The 22,615-nt window shown below is 41.8% G+C and overlaps 1 protein-coding gene across 1 annotated transcript; it reads right to left on the bottom strand.

Annotated features, from left to right (window-relative positions):
* Positions 1-11,525: 11,525 nt before the first annotated feature.
* On the bottom strand, positions 11,526-14,263 carry gas1a (growth arrest-specific 1a). Its single transcript, XM_020476521.2, has one exon. It carries the CDS (start codon positions 13,649-13,651, stop codon positions 12,851-12,853), a length of 801 nt encoding a protein of 266 aa, XP_020332110.1. The 5' UTR covers positions 13,652-14,263; the 3' UTR covers positions 11,526-12,850.
* Positions 14,264-22,615: the final 8,352 nt, after the last annotated feature.

The following is a 22,615-nucleotide window of genomic DNA, read 5'->3' as shown; positions in this document are numbered from 1 at the left end:
TTATGAAATCTATCCTACTCTAGTCAGAGAGATGTTATAAAATATATCCTACTCTAGTCAGAGATGTTATGAAATCTATCCTACTCTAGTCAGAGATGTTATGAAATCTATCCTACTCTAGTCAGAGAGATGTTATGAAATCTATCTTACTCTAGTCAGAGAGATGTTATGAAATCTATCCTACTCTAGTCAGAGAGATGTTATGAAATCTATCTTACTCTAGTCAGAGAGATGTTATGAAATCTATCCTACTCTAGTCAGAGAGATGTTATGAAATCTATCCTACTCTAGTCAGAGAGATGTTATGAAATCTATCCTACTCTAGTCAGAGAGATGTTATGACATCTATCCTACTCGAGTCAGAGAGATGTTATGAAATCTATCCTACTCTAGTCCGAGAGATGTTATGAAATCTATCCTACTCTAGTCAGAGAGATGTTATGAAATCTATCTTACTCTAGTCAGAGAGATGTTATGAAATATATCCTACTCTAGTCAGAGAGATGTCATGAAATCTATCCTACTCTAGTCAGAGAGATGTTATGAAATCTATCCTACTCTAGTCAGAGAGATGTTATGAAATCTATGCTACTCTAGTTGGAGAGATGTTATGAAATCTATCCTACTCTAGTCAGAGAGATGTTATGAAATCTATCCTACTCTAGTCAGAGAGATGTTATGAAATCTATCATACTCTAGTCAGAGAGATGTTATGAAATCTATCCTACTCTAGTCAGAGAGATGTTATGAAATCTATCCTACTCTAGTCAGAGAGATGTTATGAAATCTATCCTACTCTAGTCAGAGAGATGTTATGACATCTATCCTACTCTAGTCAGAGAGATGTTATGAAATCTATCTTACTCTAGTCAGAGAGATGTTATGAAATCTATCTTACTCTAGTCAGAGAGATGTCATGAAATCGATCCTACTCTAGTCAGAGAGATGTTATGAAATCTATCCTACTCTAGTCAGAGAGATGTTATGAAATCTATGCTACTCTAGTCAGAGAGATGTTATGAAATCTATTCTACTCTAGTTGGAGAGATGTTATGAAATCTATCCTACTCTAGTCAGAGAGATGTTATGAAATCTATCCTACTCTAGTCAGAGAGATGTTATGACATCTATCCTACTCTAGTCAGAGAGATGTTATGAAATCTATCCTACTCTAGTCCGAGAGATGTTATGAAATCTATCCTACTCTAGTCAGAGAGATGTTATGAAATCTATCCTACTCTAGTCAGAGAGATGTTATGACATCTATCCTACTCTAGTCAGAGAGATGTTATGAAATCTATCCTACTCTAGTCCGAGAGATGTTATGAAATCTATCCTACTCTAGTCAGAGAGATGTTATGAAATCTATCTTACTCTAGTCAGAGAGATGTTATGAAATATATCCTACTCTAGTCAGAGAGATGTCATGAAATCTATCCTACTCTAGTCAGAGAGATGTTATGAAATCTATCCTACTCTAGTCAGAGAGATGTTATGAAATCTATGCTACTCTAGTTGGAGAGATGTTATGAAATCTATCCTACTCTAGTCAGAGAGATGTTATGAAAACTATCCTACTCTAGTCAGAGAGATGTTATGAAATCTATCATACTCTAGTCAGAGAGATGTTATGAAATCTATCCTACTCTAGTCAGAGAGATGTTATGAAATCTATCCTACTCTAGTCAGAGAGATGTTATGAAATCTATCCTACTCTAGTCAGAGAGATGTTATGACATCTATCCTACTCTAGTCAGAGAGGTGTTATGAAATCTATCTTACTCTAGTCAGAGAGATGTTATGAAATCTATCTTACTCTAGTCAGAGAGATGTCATGAAATCGATCCTACTCTAGTCAGAGAGATGTTATGAAATCTATCCTACTCTAGTCAGAGAGATGTTATGAAATCTATGCTACTCTAGTCAGAGAGATGTTATGAAATCTATTCTACTCTAGTTGGAGAGATGTTATGAAATCTATCCTACTCTAGTCAGAGAGATGTTATGAAATCTATCCTACTCTAGTCAGAGAGATGTTATGACATCTATCCTACTCTAGTCAGAGAGATGTTATGAAATCTATCCTACTCTAGTCCGAGAGATGTTATGAAATCTATCCTACTCTAGTCAGAGAGATGTTAGGAAATCTATCTTACTCTAGTCAGAGAGATGTTATGAAATATATCCTACTCTAGTCAGAGAGATGTTATGAAATCTATCCTACTCTAGTCAGAGAGATGTTATGAAATCTATCTTACTCTAGTCAGAGAGATGTTATGAAATCTATCTTACTCTAGTCAGAGAGATGTTATGAAATCTATCCTACTCTAGTCAGAGAGATGTTATGAAATCTATCCTACTCTAGTCAGAGAGATGTTATGAAATCTATCCTACTCTAGTCAGAGATGTTATGAAATCTATCTTACTCTAGTCAGAGAGATGTTATGAAATCTATCCTACTCTAGTCAGAGAGATGTTATGACATCTATGCTACTCTAGTCAGAGAGATGTTATGAAATCTATCCTACTCTAGTTGGAGAGATGTTATGAAATCTATCCTACTCTAGTCAGAGAGATGTTATGAAATCTATCCTACTCTAGTCAGAGAGATGTTATGAAATCTATCTTACTCTAGTCAGAGAGATGTTATGAAATCTATCCTACTCTAGTCAGAGAGATGTTATGAAATCTATCCTACTCTAGTCAGAGAGATGTTATGAAATCTATCCTACTCTAGTCAGAGAGATGTTATGAAATCTATCCTACTCTAGTCAGAGAGATGTTATGAAATCTATCCTACTCTAGTCAGAGAGATGTTATGAAATCTATCCTACTCTAGTTAGAGAGATGTTATGAAATCTATCCTACTCTAGTCAGAGAGATGTTATGAAATCTATACTACTCTAGTCAGAGAGATGTTATGAATTCTATCCTACTCTAGTCAGAGAGATGTTATGAAATCTATCCTACTCTAGTCAGAGAGATGTTATGAAATCTATCCTACTCCAGTCAGAGAGATGTTATGAAATCTATCCAACTCTAGTCAGAGAGATGTTATGAAATCTATCTTACTCTAGTCAGAGAGATGTTATGAAATCTATCTTACTCTAGTCAGAGAGATGTTATGAAATATATCCTACTCTAGTCAGAGAGATGTTATGAAATCTATCCTACTCTAGTCAGAGAGATGTTATGAAATCTATCTTACTCTAGTCAGAGAGATGTTATGAAATCTATCTTACTCTAGTCAGAGAGATGTTATGAAATCTATCCTACTCTAGTCAGAGAGATGTTATGAAATCTATCCTACTCTAGTCAGAGAGATGTTATGAAATCTATCCAACTCTAGTCAGAGAGATGTTATGAAATCTATCTTACTCTAGTCAGAGAGATGTTATGAAATCTATCCTACTCTAGTCAGAGAGATGTTATGAAATCTATCCTACTCTAGTCAGAGATGTTATGAAATCTATCTTACTCTAGTCAGAGAGATGTTATGAAATCTATCCTACTCTAGTCAGAGAGATGTTATGACATCTATGCTACTCTAGTCAGAGAGATGTTATGAAATCTATCCTACTCTAGTTGGAGAGATGTTATGAAATCTATCCTACTCTAGTCAGAGAGATGTTATGAAATCTATCCTACTCTAGTCAGAGAGATGTTATGAAATCTATCTTACTCTAGTCAGAGAGATGTTATGAAATCTATCCTACTCTAGTCAGAGAGATGTTATGAAATCTATCCTACTCTAGTCAGAGAGATGTTATGAAATCTATCCTACTCTAGTCAGAGAGATGTTATGACATCTATCCTACTCTAGTCAGAGAGATGTTATGAAATCTATCCTACTCTAGTCAGAGAGATGTTATGAAATCTATCCTACTCTAGTTAGAGAGATGTTATGAAATCTATCCTACTCTAGTCAGAGAGATGTTATGAAATCTATACTACTCTAGTCAGAGAGATGTTATGAATTCTATCCTACTCTAGTCAGAGAGATGTTATGAAATCTATCCTACTCTAGTCAGAGAGATGTTATGAAATCTATCCTACTCCAGTCAGAGAGATGTTATGAAATCTATCCAACTCTAGTCAGAGAAATGTTATGAAATCTATCTTACTCTAGTCAGAGAGATGTTATGAAATCTATCCTACTCTAGTCAGAGAGATGTTATGAAATCTATCCTACTCTAGTCAGAGATGTTATGAAATCTATCTTACTCTAGTCAGAGAGATGTTATGAAATCTATCCTACTCTAGTCAGAGAGATGTTATGAAATCTATCCTACTCTAGTCAGAGAGATGTTATGAAATATATTCTACTCTAGTCAGAGATGTTATGAAATCTATCCTACTCTAGTCAGAGAGATGTTATGAAATCTATCCTACTCTAGTCAGAGATGTTATGAAATCTATCCTACTCTAGTCAGAGATGTTATGAAATCTATCCTACTCTAGTTAGAGAGATGTTATGAAATCTATCCTACTCTAGTCAGAGAGATGTTATGAAATCTATCCTACTCTAGTCAGAGATGTTATGAAATCTATCCTACTCTAGTCAGAGAGATGTTATGAAATCTATCCTACTCTAGTCAGAGAGATGTTATGAAATCTATCCTACTCTAGTCAGAGAGATGTTATGAAATCTATCCTACTCTAGTCAGAGAGATGTTATGAAATCTATCTTACTCTAGTCAGAGAGATGTTATGAAATCTATCCTACTCTAGTCAGAGAGATGTTATGAAATCTATCCTACTCTAGTCAGAGATGTTATGAAATCTATCTTACTCTAGTCAGAGATGTTATGAAATCTATCCTACTCTAGTCAGAGAGATGTTATGAAATCTATCCTACTCTAGTCAGAGAGATGTTATGAAATCTATCCTACTCTAGTCAGAGATGTTATGAAATCTATCCTACTCTAGTCAGAGAGATGTTATGAAATCTATCCTACTCTAGTCAGAGAGATGTTATGAAATCTATCCTACTCTAGTCAGAGATGTTATGAAATCTATCCTACTCTAGTCAGAGAGATGTTATGGAATCTATCCTACTCTAGTCAGAGAGATGTTATGAAATCTATCCTACTCTAGTCAGAGATGTTATGAAATCTATCCTACTCTAGTCAGAGAGATGTTATGAAATCTATCCTACTCTAGTCAGAGAGATGTTATGAAATCTATCCTACTCTAGTCAGAGATGTTATGAAATCTATCCTACTCTAGTCAGAGAGATGTTATGAAATCTATCCTACTCTAGTCAGAGAGATGTTATGAAATCTATCCTACTCTAGTCAGAGATGTTATGAAATCTATACTACTCTAGTCAGAGAGATGTTATGAAATCTATCCTACTCTAGTCAGAGATGTTATGAAATCTATCCTACTCTAGTCAGAGAGATGTTATGAAATCTATCCTACTCTAGTCAGAGAGATGTTATGAAATCTATCCTACTCTAGTCAGAGAGATGTTATGAAATCTATCCTACTCTAGTCAGAGATGTTATGAAATCTATCCTACTCTAGTCAGAGAGATGTTATGAAATCTATCCTACTCTAGTCAGAGAGATGTTATGAAATCTATCCTACTCTAGTCAGAGAGATGTTATGAAATCTATCCTACTCTAGTCAGAGAGATGTTATGAAATCTATCCTACTCTAGTCAGAGAGATGTTATGAAATCTATCCTACTCTAGTCAGAGAGATGTTATGAAATCTATCCTACTCTAGTCAGAGAGATGTTATGAAATCTATCCAACTCTAGTCAGAGAGATGTTATGAAATCTATCCAACTCTAGTCAGAGAGATGTTATGAAATCTATCCTACTCTAGTCAGAGAGATGTTATGAAATCTATCCAACTCTAGTCAGAGAGATGTTATGAAATCTATCCTACTCTAGTCAGAGAGATGTTATGAAATCTATCCTACTCTAGTCAGAGAGATGTTATGAAATCTATCCTACTCTAGTCAGAGAGATGTTATGAAATCTATCCTACTCTAGTCAGAGAGATGTTATGAAATCTATCCTACTCTAGTCAGAGAGATGTTATGAAATCTATCCTACTCTAGACAGAGAGATGTTATGAAATCTATCCTACTCTAGTCAGAGAGATGTTATGAAATCTATCCTACTCTAGTCAGAGAGATGTTATGAAATCTATCCTACTCTAGTCAGAGATGTTATGAAATCTATCCTACTCTAGTCAGAGAGATGTTATGAAATCTATCCTACTCTAGTCAGAGAGATGTTATGAAATCTATCCTACTCTAGTCAGAGAGATGTTATGAAATCTATCCTACTCTAGTCAGAGATGTTATGAAATCTATCCTACTCTAGTCAGAGAGATGTTATGAAATCTATCCTACTCTAGTCAGAGAGATGTTATGAAATCTATCCTACTCTAGTCAGAGATGTTATGAAATCTATCCTACTCTAGTCAGAGAGATGTTATGGAATCTATCCTACTCTAGTCAGAGAGATGTTATGAAATCTATCCTACTCTAGTCAGAGATGTTATGAAATCTATCCTACTCTAGTCAGAGAGATGTTATGAAATCTATCCTACTCTAGTCAGAGAGATGTTATGAAATCTATCCTACTCTAGTCAGAGATGTTATGAAATCTATCCTACTCTAGTCAGAGAGATGTTATGAAATCTATCCTACTCTAGTCAGAGAGATGTTATGAAATCTATCCTACTCTAGTCAGAGATGTTATGAAATCTATACTACTCTAGTCAGAGAGATGTTATGAAATCTATCCTACTCTAGTCAGAGATGTTATGAAATCTATCCTACTCTAGTCAGAGAGATGTTATGAAATCTATCCTACTCTAGTCAGAGAGATGTTATGAAATCTATCCTACTCTAGTCAGAGAGATGTTATGAAATCTATCCTACTCTAGTCAGAGATGTTATGAAATCTATCCTACTCTAGTCAGAGAGATGTTATGAAATCTATCCTACTCTAGTCAGAGAGATGTTATGAAATCTATCCTACTCTAGTCAGAGAGATGTTATGAAATCTATCCTACTCTAGTCAGAGAGATGTTATGAAATCTATCCTACTCTAGTCAGAGAGATGTTATGAAATCTATCCTACTCTAGTCAGAGAGATGTTATGAAATCTATCCTACTCTAGTCAGAGAGATGTTATGAAATCTATCCAACTCTAGTCAGAGAGATGTTATGAAATCTATCCAACTCTAGTCAGAGAGATGTTATGAAATCTATCCTACTCTAGTCAGAGAGATGTTATGAAATCTATCCAACTCTAGTCAGAGAGATGTTATGAAATCTATCCTACTCTAGTCAGAGAGATGTTATGAAATCTATCCTACTCTAGTCAGAGAGATGTTATGAAATCTATCCTACTCTAGTCAGAGAGATGTTATGAAATCTATCCTACTCTAGTCAGAGAGATGTTATGAAATCTATCCTACTCTAGTCAGAGAGATGTTATGAAATCTATCCTACTCTAGACAGAGAGATGTTATGAAATCTATCCTACTCTAGTCAGAGAGATGTTATGAAATCTATCCTACTCTAGTCAGAGAGATGTTATGAAATCTATCCTACTCTAGTCAGAGATGTTATGAAATCTATCCTACTCTAGTCAGAGAGATGTTATGAAATCTATCCTACTCTAGTCAGAGAGATGTTATGAAATCTATCCTACTCTAGTCAGAGAGATGTTATGAAATCCATCCTACTCTAGTCAGAGAGATGTTATGAAATCTATCCTACTCTAGTCAGAGAGATGTTATGAAATCTATCCTACTCTAGTCAGAGATGTTATGAAATCTATCCTACTCTAGTCAGAGAGATGTTGTGCCAAATGCTAAGAAACAAACAAACAAACAAATTAACTTTGCGTTTTTGCACCATAGGAAAAACATTTAATAAAAATGTAAAGCCCTAATTTGACAAATTGTGCAATCCTTAATAAATGATTATAAATCAATGAAAAATGTAATGATAATAATGGTGGTTATAATGTAATAATATGAATATTACTGAACAATAGGCTAGAATAACTTTAGTTAACTTTTGCACCATGATTAGACTCTGCTGCAGTAGAGAAGAGGAATAATAATGTCTACATATTATGAAGATATGTTTGTGTTTATATTCATCTTAAACTTCAGTCTATATTTGGGGAGGGGTGAGGTGAGGGGTGAGGGATGAGGGGAGGGGTGAGGTGAGGGGTGAGGGATGAGGGGAGGGGTGAGGTGAGGGGTGAGGGATGAGGGGAGGGGTGAGGTGAGGTGAGGGGTGAGGTGAGGGGTGAGGTGAGGGGTGAGGTGAGAGGTGAGGGGTGAGGAGGGGGGGTGAGGTGAGGGGTGAGGAGGGGGGTGAGGTGAGGGGTGAGGGATGAGGGGAGGGGTGAGGTGAGGGGTGAGGGATGAGGGGAGGGGTGAGGTGAGGTGAGGGGTGAGGTGAGGGGTGAGGTGAGGGGTGAGGTGAGGGGTGAGGGATGAGGGGAGGGGTGAGGTGAGGGGTGAGGGATGAGGGGAGGGTGAGGTGAGGGGTGAGGGATGAGGGGAGGGGTGAGGTGAGGGGTGAGGGATGAGGGGAGGGGTGAGGTGAGGGGTGAGGGATGAGGGGAGGGGTGAGGTGAGGGGTGAGGGATGAGGGGAGGGGGTGAGGTGAGGGGTGAGGGATGAGGGGAGGGGTGAGGTGAGGGGTGAGGGATGAGGGGAGGGGTGAGGTGAGGGGTGAGGGATGAGGGGAGGGGTGAGGTGAGGTGAGGGGTGAGGTGAGGGGTGAGGTGAGGGGTGAGGTGAGAGGTGAGGGGTGAGGAGGGGGGTGAGGTGAGGGGTGAGGAGGGGGGTGAGGTGAGGGGTGAGGAGGGGGTTGAGGTGAGGGGTGAGGTGAGGGGTGAGGTGAGGTGAGGGGTGAGGAGGGGGTGAGGTGAGGGGTGAGGAGGGGGTTGAGGTGAGGGGTGAGGTGAGGGGTGAGGTGAGGTGAGGGGTGAGGAGGGGGTGAGGTGAGGGGTGAGGGTGAGGTGAGGGTTGAGGAGGGGTAGAGTAAAAGGGTTGATTTATCAGTGACAGATGTGTTTGACAACAGTCAGTTAATAAACCGAGCCACTGCTTCATTCAACCAGTTAAACTGAGTCACTGCTTCATTCAACCAGTTAAACGGAGTCACTGCTTCACTCAACCAGCTAAACTGAGTCACTGCTCCATTCAACCAGTTAAACTGAGTTACTGCTTCATTCAACCAGTTAAACTGAATCACTGCTCCATTCAACCAGTTAAACTGAGTCACTGCTCCATTCAAACAGTTAAACTGAGTCACTGCTTCATTCAACCAGTTAAACTGAGTCACTGCTCCATTCAACCAGTTAAACTGAGTCACTGCTCCATTCAACCAGTTAAATTGAGTCACTGCTTCATTCAACCAGTTAAACTGAGTCACTGCTTCATTCAACCAGTTAAACTGAGTCACTGCTTCATTCAACCAGTTAAACTGAGTCACTGCTCCATTCAGCCAGTTAAACTGAGTCACTGCTCCATTCAACCAGGTAACTGAGTCACTGCTTCATTCAACCAGTTAAACTGAGTCACTGCTTCATTCAACCAGTTAAACTGAGTCACTGCTTCATTCAACCAGTTAAACTGAGTCACTGCTTCATTCAACCAGTTAAACTGAGTCACTGCTCCATTCAGCCAGTTAAACTGAGTCACTGCTTCATTCAACCAGTTAAACTGAGTCACTGCTTCATTCAAGCAGTGATTTACTGACTTGCAGCATAAAGAAGACCTCTGCAGAAGTCTGACAACACTCCTTTCCCAACTCTGTCAGCCTGAAAACAATTCTACATGACCGGTTGTATTAGATAGTAGTGCATTGTAAAGGCCTATAGATATTCTATATAAAGATAAATTAACCTTGTGTAGATATGCTGAAGTATGAGGGAAAAAAACTGCAACCAGTGAATTGAAACTAAAATACTATTTCCTGAAAGTGTCGTCTGCAAAACTTGAGTCTGTTCCATATCTGGTTAACTTGGCATGGCCCGCAGCTGGGTTGTTGTTTGGGATGGTCGCGCAGCCCAAGGCCTTTGATTGGAGAGAACGATCAGTAGATAAATAAACAGGTCTATCTGGAAGCAAGTCAAATCTTTAACCCCCAAAACAGGGCAAAACGCTCCTTTTGTGTTGCTTTTTGAAAGACACCAAAATGTCAATGTTTATTCCTTCTGGTAAACAGGACTATTTAGAAAGTGAGAGCAGCAGCAACGCTCCAAGCCCCTCCTGACGTAACAGTAGCCCAGTTTCAATGCTACATGATACAATCCAGGCTGCGTGGGTTATTTGTGTTTTATATCGAACGGTCAACAAGATTAGTAAATAACTAATAACCCATTTCCATGTTCTCCAAAATAGTGAGTCAATATAACAGAAAAGCAGTTTGTCAACAGTAACGTTAGGGTGAATGAACAAACAGAACAACAGTCACATTAGGGTGAATGAACAAACAGAACAACAGTCACATTAGGGTGAATGAACAAACAGAACAACAGTCACATTAGGGTGAATGAACAAACAGAACAACAGTCACATTAGGGTGAATGAACAAACAGAACAACAGTCACATTAGGGTGAATGAACAAACAGAACAACAGTCACATTAGGGTGAATGAACAAACAGAACAACAGTCACATTAGGGTGAATGAACAAACAGAACAACAGTCACGTTAGGGTGAATGAACAAACAGAACAACAGTCACATTAGGGTGAATGAACAAACAGAACAACAGTCACATTAGGGTGAATGAACAAACAGAACAACAGTCACATTAGGGTGAATGAACAAACAGAACAACAGTCACGTTAGGGTGAATGAACAAACAGAACAACAGTCACATTAGGGTGAATGAACAAACAGAACAACAGTCACGTTAGGGTGAATGAACAAACAGAACAACAGTCACATTAGGGTGAATGAACAAACAGAACAACAGTCACATTAGGGTGAATGAACAAACAGAACAACAGTCACGTTAGGGTGAATGAACAAACAGAACAACAGTCACATTAGGGTGAATGAACAAACAGAACAACAGTCACGTTAGGGTGAATGAACAAACAGAACAACAGTCACATTAGGGTGAATGAACAAACAGAACAACAGTCACGTTAGGGTGAATGAACAAACAGAACAACAGTCACATTAGGGTGAATGAACAAACAGAACAACAGTCACATTAGGGTGAATGAACAAACAGAACAACAGTCACATTAGGGTGAATGAACAAACAGAACAACAGTCACATTAGGGTGAATGAACAAACAGAACAACAGTCACATTAGGGTAAATGAACAAACAGAACAACAGTAACACATGACATAATATGGGTCGCCTACATCACCGAGCCAGTCAGTCTTACAGTGGAATTAGAGGGTTTTTCTAAACAGCGAATACATATTCTTATAACAATCGAATCTTCTCTGGATTGATAGGCTTTAATACACTATTCAGGTGTCTTAAAGAGACAAAACAACACAGCACTTCCTTTAAATCCTGAACTTTTTTCCTTATGATTTGGACAGGAATCATATTTATTCAACATTTATATTGAAAGTTTGGATGTGACATTGACACATCCCACTAGGCTCACACTGGTTGAATCAACATTGTTTTAACATCATTGAACCAACGTAGAATAGACGTTGAATTGACGTCTGTCCCCAGGGGAATATAGGATTAATAAATTACTTTAAAAAATGTATTTATTTACCAATATACAATATGTACAAGTCCACCATATAGTTTCATTAAATACATAGAGATGGTACATCAGTCACCCAATATCAATGATATTATGCTAAAATATTAAAATATAGGCAGTGAACTGTTTTTTATAAAAACCTTGCATTGTTTCATCTCTGTGTAACAAAATAGAACCGCATCTGTTGACATGTAGTATAGAAATGGACTACAGCAGGCCTGGTGTGACATGTAGTATAGAAATGGACTACAGCAGGCCTGATGTGACATGTAGTATAGAAATGGACTACAGCAGGCCTGATGTGACATGTAGTATAGAAATGGACTACAGCAGGCCTGATGTGACATGTAGTATAGAAATGGACTACAGCAGGCCTGATGTGACATGTAGTATATAAATGGACTAGAGCAGGCCTGATGTGACATGTAGTATATACATGGACTACAGCAGGCCTGATGTGACATGTAGTATAGAAATGGACTACAGCAGGCCTGATGTGACATGTAGTATAGAAATGGACTACAGCAGGCCTGATGTGACATGTAGTATAGAAATGGACTACAGCAGGCCTGATGTGACATGTAGTATATAAATGGACTAGAGCAGGCCTGGTGTGACATGTAGTATAGAAATGGACTACAGCAGGCCTGATGTGACATGTAGTATAGAAATGGACTACAGCAGGCCTGATGTGACATGTAGTATATAAATGGACTAGAGCAGGCCTGATGTCCATGTCTCCATTTCTGATTGTTTTTTAAAATAAAGGACATTTTTCTTCAGGCCAGTGATACAACAAGGTTCTATAATGTTATTGAATATAATATTTGCATAGAAAATACTAACTGGATTCGATATCTTTCAGTACAGAAAAAAGTCATACTTTAAAAAAAGCAAGTTTGGTTTTATAACAAATATTACATTTGCTGTTCTTCGGAGTAGTAGCTTCTTCCTTCAATAGCATTGGGCCAGACTGACTGGCGTCTGTTTGGAAAGGCAAGAGTTTCAACTTTGTCTGAACAACAGTCTGAGTTTGTAAGGCCATCAATGTGTTTATCTGAACAACAGTCTGATATATATAAATATGTTTTACTATGAGGAGAGTTTAAAGAAGAGGCACTAGTAGAATCAGGACAGATGCAGTCACCGTTGTCACAACACCACAGGTTCCCACAGCAGAGCCACCTGAACCGGCGCTCCTCCCCACGAACTCTGGTTCTGACACCGGGAAGTCCCCATCATCTTCCTCGTAGTCCTCTGACCCGCTGCCGTCCTCCACCGTCACAGGAGCTTCGAAGCACAGGTTCTTCATGCTAATCTTGACATACTCGCAGATGGTCCTCTCGGTCCCGTCGCACACGCACGAATCCAACAGCTCCGCTTTGGGTATTTTGCGCATGTCTGCAATCACATTCCGACAAGCATTCGTGCAAGTTGCCCCGCTGAAAAGCTTCCCGCAGTAGATTAAATAGTCTCGCATGGCAGAGCTGCACGGCTGGTCTCTTTCACACTGCATCCGGGCCTCGGTGCAGCCCATGTTGCTAGTCCTGGGGAGGCACGGCTCGATGGCCCTCTTGGTGTTCCGGCAGATGGGGTCCGAAGCACAGCTGCAGTCCTCAAGCGCAGGCCCGTTCTTCGTCAGGTTGAGCTGCACCAGAGAGGAGATGCAGTGACTGGGACACCTCTTCCTGTCCCCTCTCAGAACAGCAGCGCACGCCTGCATGTACTGTCCATATGCGTAATGGCACCCAGGCTCAGTCTGACAGTTCATGATGGCCTGCCAGCAGATTAACCTGCGGCTGTGGGAGGAGGATGCCACCGATAAGCAGCCCAAAAACAAAAACACACAACCGACAGGCCACACCAACATGCGGGAGCTGTGAGCCAAAGCCTCAAAACTGGCCATTTTAGTGATGGCTGTGACTGAAAGGATAAAATTACACCAGCTTCATCCCTACGTATTTCATACTTCCAAAGACTGCACTAGACATAAAATATCAACATTTCAAGATAGGTAGTGTGTAAAGAGCAGAGCAGACTGCTGTACAGATCCCGTTCTGAAGTAGCTTCACTGCTCTGTTTGAAAACTCCGACAAAAGTGGTTGGAAGAAAGTTATCCATAAGTGCCCAAATAAAATGAAAACAAACCGTTTTTGAACAAAAAGCACACAACTGTTGGTTACCCATTGGTTTATTCCATTCCAGTATTTGTAGAGGAACCCCTCGGCTGCCTCAGCTCCTGTGCTTTCCTGATCTCGTCTTCCACTATTCTAGCAGCCGCTTCCCGTCCCCTCTCTCCTCTGCGTGGACAGAGCTGAGCGCTCAATGAGTCCGTCCATAGGCTATAAGGAGCTATTACTCCGCAGAGACTGTACGTCCACGAGACAGCGCTAATCACCGGTAATTACGTATACATAGGAACACAAACAAGTATCAGAGGAAAACAGAAACTCTGCTTCTCCCAAAGTGATCTCTCTCTCTCTCTCTCTCTCTCTCTCTTGCTCCGTTTGTCTTTCTCTACCCCCCCCCTCCCCTCCCCTCCCCTGTTGGCCCTCGCGGCCGAACTTCAGCAGCTTTCTTTTCTATTGGCCAGCCGCCTGTTGTAAATGTCGTCGGGCCATGGGCGGGACTCTGGGGGTGGAGTTTTGGGAACATTGGCTCATTCCTCCTCATTCCCTCTCTCCAAACGATCAACTGCAGAGAGGACAGAGGATCAACGCGTTGAACCAATGACCTCGCTTCATGCATAATTAACAAGTTATTCTACAGTCACGGATAGGCCGATGCTATAGTATAAGCATAGATAGGAAATAAACATAATAATTGGTGCAAAGTTTTCTTTGTCAAAAAGGAGGGTTGCAGCTGCAGATATGGGGTGCTCTGCATAACAGAAAACACACACACAGAAAACAAACAAATAACAATATTTACTGGTAATGTGATGGATTAGTTAGATAACAAGGTCAACGGCAGCTGCGGCAACAGAGCAACACAGCAACACAGCAAAAGCTAAGAAAACTATGCAAAAAGTAAAACATATTTGAACTAAGTTTCAACTACAGTGAGCTATGGGGGACTGAGTCAGTATCAATCTTGCAAACTTCATAGTCAAGTGAACTAAACGGACCTATTGCAACGGATATTGGCCAATGTACTAACACAAGATAATCTCTGCTTAAAACATCAATATGCTTAAAATCACTCGCACAGCTGATCTGCAACCATCACTAACCACTGGGATTTATATCATTTACTAGACTAAAGGGGATTTATATCATTTCCTAGACTAAAGGGGATTTAGATCCTAGACTAAAGGGGATTTATATCATTTCCTAGACTAAAGGGGATTTAGATCCTAGACTAAAAGGGATTTATATCCTTTACTAGACTAAAAGGGATTTATATCCTTTACTAGACTAAAGGGGATTTAGATTATATACTAGACTAAAGGGGATTTAGATCCTATACTAGAGTAATGGGGATTTAGATCCTATACTAGACTAATGAGGATTTAAATCCAATACTAGACTAATGAGGATTTAGATCCTATATTAGACTAATGGCGATTTAGATCCAATACTAGACTAATGGGGATTTAGATCCAATACTAGACTAATGGGGATTTATATCCATTACTAGACTAATGGGGATTTATATCCATTACTAGACTAAAGGGGATTTAGATCCAATACTAGACTAATGGGGATTTATATCCTTTACTAGACTAAAGGGGATTTAGATCCTATACTAGACTAATGGGGATTTAGATCCAATACTAGACCAATGAGGATTTAGATCCTATACTAGACTAATGGGGATTTAGATCCAATACTAGACTAATGGGGATTTAGATCCTTAATTAGACTAAGGCTGATTTTGATCTTTTATTAGACTATCAAGTTAAAGTAGCTATTTTATCTATCTATCTTAGCTTGCATGCCTGCTTGCAAAGTTGGTAGCCTTTTTAAAGCAAGCAACAAACTGAATGTACTGAATAAGACTCACATTCCATTCCATCTATTGCTCAGATTTGAGCAGAGAAGCAGAGAAGCAGAGAAGCGTATTTAGTTTCTTTAAAAAAGAAACGCCAGTGAGGAAGTTACAGACAACTCAACTCCTTTATATGCGGAAAATATACAGTACCTGTCAAAAGTTTAGACACACCTACTCATTCAGGTTGTTTCTTTCTTTTATTATTTTTGACATTGTAGAATAATAGTGAAAACATAACAACTATGAGATAACACATATGGATTCATGTAGTAACCAAAAAGTGTTGAACAAATCAACATATATTTTAGATTCTTCAAAGTAGCCACCCTTTCTTTGCCTTGATGACAGCTTTGCACACACTTGATTCCACATTTTCGAGCTTCAGCCCTCCTCCTTCCCCTCGGATCGCTCCAAAATAGCCTACCTCATCAAGCTGATGTCTGGAAGGGCTCTCACCTGGGCTACCTCTGTATGGGAACAGCAGCTGGCCATATGAGCATAGCCTGGAGGGGTTTGTGGGAGAGGTGAGGAAGGTCTTTGATGCCCTGTTCTCTGAAGGAGAAGCTGCCCGGAAGCTAATCCAGCTCTGGCAATACGCCAAAACTGTGGCCGACTGGTGGTGGTTTTCCGTACATTGGCAGCGGAGAGTGTGTGGAATCCGGAAGCAACATGTTCCTGCACAGCGTCTCAGAGCAGGTAATCTTCTTAAGGTATAGGGGGCAGCATTTTCACTTTTGGATAAATAGTGTGCCCAATTTCAACTTACTGCTACTCATGCCAAGAATATAAGATATGCATATTATTAGTAGATTTGGATAGAAAACACTCTGAAGTTTCTAAAACTGTTTGAATCATGTCTGTGAGTATAACAGAACTTATGTAGCAGGCAAAACCCAGAGGACTAACCGTTCAGAATAAAAAATTTAAAAATATGTTCAGTGAAATCTCATTGGGAAACGATATTTCTTAGGCACTTGTTTTCAGTTCCTACCGCTTCCAGTGGATGTCACCAGTCTTTGGAATTTGCTTGAGGTTATTCCTTTGTGCAATGAAGAAGTACGGCCATCTAGGAAATGGGTAACACTGTTGAGAGTTGCGTAAGACTTGAAAAAGTAGCGTTAGTTTCCTCTCGTCCTCTATTGAAAACAGAGCCTGCACCCACATGCCCGACCAGCATCACCACCCTGGATGGTTCCGACCTTGAATATGTGGACATCTATAAGTACCTAGGTGTCTGGCTAGACTGCAAACTCTCCTTCCAGACTCCAATCGAAAATCAAATCAAGAGTCGGCTTTCTATTCCGCAACAAAGCCTCCTTCACTCACGCCGCCAAGCTTACCCTAGTAAAACTGACTATCCTACCGATCCTCAACTTCGGCGATGTCATCTACAAAATGGCTTCCAACACTCTACTCAGCAAACTGGATGCAGTCTATCACAGTGCCATCCGTTTTGTCACTAAAGCACCTTATACCACCCACCACTCCGACTTGTATGCTCTAGTCGGCTGGCCCTCGCTACATATTCGTCGCCAGACCCACTGGCTCCAGGTCATTTACAAGTCCATGCTAGGTAAAGCTCCGCCTTATCTCAGTTCACTGGTCACGATGGCAACACCCATCCGTAGCACGCGCTCCAGCAGGTGTATCTCACTGATCATCCCTAAAGCCAACACCTCATTTGGCCGCCTTTCGTTCCAGTACTCTGCTGCCTGTGACTGGAACGAATTGCAAAAATCGCTGAAGTTGGAGACTTTTATCTCCCTCACCAACTTCAAACATCAGCTATCTGAGCAGCTAACCAATCGCTGCAGCTGTACATAGTCTATTGGTAAATAGCCCACCCTTTTCACCTACCTCATCCCCATACTGTTTTTATTTATTTACTTTTCTGCTCTTCTGCACACCAATATCTCTACCTGTACATGACCATCTGATCATTTATCACTCCAGTGTTAATCTGCAAAATTTTAATTATTCGCCTACCTCCTCATGCCTTTTGCACACATTGTATATAGACTGCCCCTTTTTTTCTACTGTGTTATTGACTTGTTAATTGTTTACTCCATGTGTAACTCTGTGTTGTCTGTTCACACTGCTATGCTTTATCTTGGCCAGGTCGCAGTTGCAAATGAGAACTTGTTCTCAACTAGCCTACCTGGTTAAATAAAGGTGAAAAAAAATAATAATAATAGACCCGTCTTCAATTTGATCGATTATTAACGTTTAAAAATACCTAAAGTTGTATTACAAAAGTAGTTTGAAATGTTAGATTAATTCCATCCATATATATCCAACAAAAGCACCAATTGTGATGTTTATGGGACATATTGGAGTGCCAACAAAAGAAGCTCGTCAAAGGTACGGCATGTTTTATATTTTATTTCAGCGTTTTGTGTAGCGCCTGCAGGGTTGAAATATGCTACCCTCTTTGTTTACTGTTGTGATATCATCAGATAATAGCTTCTTATGCTTTCCCCCGAAAAGCCTTTTTAAAATCTGACATGTTGGCTGGATTCACAACGAGCTTTAATTTAGTATCTTACATCTGTGATTTAATGGACGTTTCATTTATATATCATTTTATTTGAATTTGCCACGCTGCAGTTTCCCATTGGCTTATGGCCAATGGCCAGTCAGAGCTAGCCAACCAGGACCTTGAGACCACCCTGCGCTTCCTGGTCTCCGCCAACCCCACCACGTGGAGCCAGCAAGCGGGTGTGGGTGGAACACGCCCACAACACGCTTCCCTGCTCTGCCACGGGACTATCAACATTTCCCTGGGGTATCAGCTTTTCCCTGAGCAGGAAGAGGAGGTTAGCATACCTTCTGCACAGATGTTTGTCCGCCGCTGTCGTCGTACCTGGAAGAGAGCCCGGTCTGCTCTTCTCAAGACCACCTCCAGGTATCGACGACAAGCGGATCGCCATCGGACCCTGGCTTCCCAGTATCGTCTCGGGCAGAAGGTATGGCTATCCACCCGGGATCTGGTAGGATAGTCTTAATCGTAGATCATCCAGTTTGTTTTCCAATGATTGTACGTTGGCCAATAATACAGAGGGTAGCGGTGGTTTTACTCACCAACAAATTCTCACAAGGCACCGAGACTTCCGCCCACTGTATTTCCGTCTTTTCCTCACTTGAATTATGGAGATTTGGGCCTGGTCTCTGGGAAGCAGTATATCCTTCGCGTCGGACTCATTAAAATAAAAAAAATCTTCATCCAGTTCGATGTGAGTAATCGCTGTTCTGACATCCAGAAGCTTTTTTAGGTCATGAGAGGCAGCAACATTATGTAGAAAATTTGTTCCAACAAAATTACAAAATAGCACAGTTGGTTAGAAGACCCTAACATAGCAGCCACCCCTTCTGGAGCCGTTACTATAACCACAGAAGTCAATTTTCCACATTGATTCAACGTCATCAATAGATTTTTTGTAGTTGAAATGAAGTGGAAACCAAGTTGATTCAACCAGTTTGGGTGGTGTAGAAATCCTATTCTACCTGCATGAGTTGATGATGAATGAGACAAGAGAGAGAGACGTTGTTTCCCCTTTGAAACGAATCTGTTTTGCATCCTGGATCACACAGTCAGTAGGTTTCCATTGACCCAGGTCAGTAGGTTTCCATTGACCCAGGTCAGTAGGTTTCCATTGACCCAGGTCAGTAGGTTTCCATTGACCCAGGTCAGTAGGTTTCCATTGACCCAGGTCAGTAGGTTTCCATTGACCCAGGTCAGTAGGTTTCCATTGACCCAGGTCAGTAGGTTTCCATTGACCCAGGTCAATAGGTTTCCATTGACCCAGGTCAGTAGGTTTCCATTGAACCAGGTCTATTTGACTGTGTGACATGTTCTAAAGATGTACAACATTTTGATGTGGGGGGGGGGTTATTGGGGGGGGGGGGTTTATTGGGGGGGGGGGGGGTTATTGGGGTGGGGGGGGGGGGTTATTGGGGGGGGGGGGGTTATTGGGGAGGGGGGGGGGTTATTGGGGGGGGGGTTTCTTGGGGGGGGGGGTCATTGGGGGGGGGGGGTTATTGGGGGGGGGGGTTATTGGGGGGCGGGGTTATTGGGGGGGGGGGGGTATTGGGGGGGGGGGGGGGGGGTTATTGTCGCCAACTTTCTTTATTGAGGCAAATGATGGAAACTGTGTTGTTCAAATGAATGATGATTGACAAATGATTTGAAAGGTACACAGAGTAGTGATGTCACCCACCAGCTATAAGGCTCCACTTCACATTACATTTTGTCAACTATAAAATTAAAAATACATTTCTTTGCAGGACAAGGATTGTCCGGACCTTTCCACAATGCATGAATTGCTTTTCTTTTCTTGATTGGCTGGATGCAAGTTTCACCATCCAATTATCTCAGACCTACAGGAGGGTTCACCATGCCAGACCATGGTGATACGTTGGCAAGGTTCACCATGCCAGACCGTGGTGATACGTTGGCACATGAGAATCGTTTGAATATGTCACATATTTGAAACATTCTTGCTTTCTATCCTTCTGTCTTTTGCAACCTGAGACATGAAACAGATAGGTATGTGTATAGGCTCTCCCCAATTTATTCATATTGACTAAATGGATAGTAGAAACACTTCATTTTTGTTCAACAACAGGTTTTTTCCGATATAATTGTTTTGCGGGGGGTGTGACATCATTATGTGGAGCTGTTTTTTTATCAACACCAGTTAAATGGAAACGTACCGTCACTACAGTCACATCTGTTTTCTATGAAAACTTTCTAAATGTCGACAAAACAAATCACGGGACAAGTTAATGGAAACATAGCAACTCTCGGTCTCCTAAATGGGACCATAGTGAACAAAGTTCAAATGTATTTACTTTACATAGAGGCTCGTTTGGGACAGAGAGAACAGAGAGGAGAGAGAGGACAGAGTGGACAGAGAGGAGAGAGAGGAGAGAGAGGACAGAGATGAGAGAGAGGACAGAGAGGACAGAGAGGAGAGAGAGGACAGAGAGGACAGAGAGGACAGAGAGGAGAGAGAGGACAGAGTGGACAGAGAGGAGAGAGAGGACAGAGATGAGAGAGAGGACAGAGAGGACAGAGAGGAGAGAGAGGACAGAGAGGACAGAGAGGAGAGAGAGGACAGAGAGGAGAGAGAGGAGAGAGTGGACAGCGATGAGAGAGAGGACAGAGAGGACAGAGAGGAGAGAGAGGAGAGAGAGGACAGAGATGAGAGAGAGGACAGAGAGGACAGAGAGGACAGAGAGGACAGAGAGGACAGAGAGGACAGAGAGGAGAGAGAGGACAGAGTGGACAGAGAGGAGAGAGAGGAGAGAGAGGACAGAGATGAGAGAGAGGACAGAGAGGACAGAGAGGAGAGAGAGGACAGAGAGGACAGAGAGGACAGAGAGGACAGAGAGGAGAGAAGGAGGACAGAGTGGACAGAGAGGAGAGAGAGGACAGAGATGAGAGAGAGGACAGAGAGGACAGAGAGGAGAGAGAGGACAGAGAGGACAGAGAGGAGAGAGAGGACAGAGAGGAGAGAGAGGAGAGAGTGGACAGCGATGAGAGAGAGGACAGAGAGGACAGAGAGGAGAGAGAGGACAGAGAGGAGAGAGAGGACAGAGAGGAGAGGGAGGAGGAGAGAGAGAGAGGACAGAGAGGACTGAGAGGACTGAGAGGGAGAGAGAGGACAGAGAGGAGAGAGAGGACAGAGAGGACAGAGAGGACAGAGAGGAGAGAGAGGACAGAGAGGAGAGAGAGGAGAGAGTGGACAGCGATGAGAGAGAGGACAGAGAGGACAGAGAGGAGAGGAGAGAGGAGAGAGAGGACCAGAGATGAGAGAGAGGACAGAGAGGACAGAGAGGAGAGAGAGGGACAGAGAGGACAGGAGAGGACAGAGAGGACAGAGAGGAGAGAGAGGAGAGAGAGGACAGAGTGGACAGAGAGGAGAGAGAGGAGAGAGAGGGACAGAGATGAGAGAGAGGACAGAGAGGACAGAGAGGAGAGAGGGACAGAGAGGACAGAGAGGACAGAGAGGACAGAGAGGAGAGAGAGGACAGAGTGGACAGAGAGGAGAGAGAGGGACAGAGATGAGAGAGAGGACCAGAGAGGACAGAGAGGAGAGAGAGGACAGAGAGGACAGAGAGGAGAGAGAGGACAGAGAGGAGAGAGAGGAGAGAGTGGACAGCGATGAGAGAGAGGACAGAGAGGACAGAGAGGAGAGAGAGGACAGAGAGGAGAGAGAGACAGAGAGGAGAGGGAGGAGAGAGAGAGAGGACAGAGAGGACTGAGAGGACTGAGAGGAGAGAGAGGACAGAGAGGAGAGAGAGGACAGAGGAGGACAGAGAGGGGAGAGAGGAGGAGTGGACAGAGAGGAGAGAGAGGAGAGAGAGGACAGAGAGGACAGAGAGGAGAGAGAGGACAGAGATGACAGAGAGGACAGAGAGGAGAGAGAGAGGGAGAGAGGAGAGAGAGGAGAGAGAGAGGACAGAGAGGACTGAGAGGAGAGAGAGGACTGAGAGGAGAGAGAGGACAGAGAGGAGAGAGAGGAGAGAGTGGACAGAGAAGAGAGAGGAGGACAGAGAGGACAGAGAGGAGAGAGAGGACAGAGGGACAGAGAGGAGGAGGAGGGAAGAGAGGAAGAGAGGAGAGAGAGAGAGGACAGAGAGGACAGAGAGGAGAGAGAGGACAGAGAGGAGAGAGAGGAGAGAGAGAGAGGACAGAGAGGACAGAGAGAGAGAGAGGACAGAGAGGAGAGAGAGAGGACAGAGAGGAGAGAGGACAGAGAGGAGAGAGAGGACAGAGAGGAGAGAGAGGCAGAGAGAAGAGAGAGAGGACAGAGAGGAGAGAGAGGAGAGAGAGGACTGAGAGGAGAGAGAGGACAGAGAGGACAGAGAGGAG

Source organism: Oncorhynchus kisutch, linkage group LG8, assembly GCF_002021735.2.
Source record: "Oncorhynchus kisutch isolate 150728-3 linkage group LG8, Okis_V2, whole genome shotgun sequence".
In the NCBI taxonomy this organism is placed as follows: domain Eukaryota; kingdom Metazoa; phylum Chordata; class Actinopteri; order Salmoniformes; family Salmonidae; genus Oncorhynchus; species Oncorhynchus kisutch.
The sequence above is the reverse complement of the archived record's forward strand: the minus strand, read 5'-3'. Positions and strand labels throughout refer to the sequence as shown.

What these genes read in the sequence shown, in the direction of transcription:
- gas1a (XM_020476521.2), bottom strand. Translation starts at nt 13,651, where the DNA reads ATGGCCAGTTTTGAGGCTTTGGCTCACAGCTCCCGCATGTTGGTGTGG.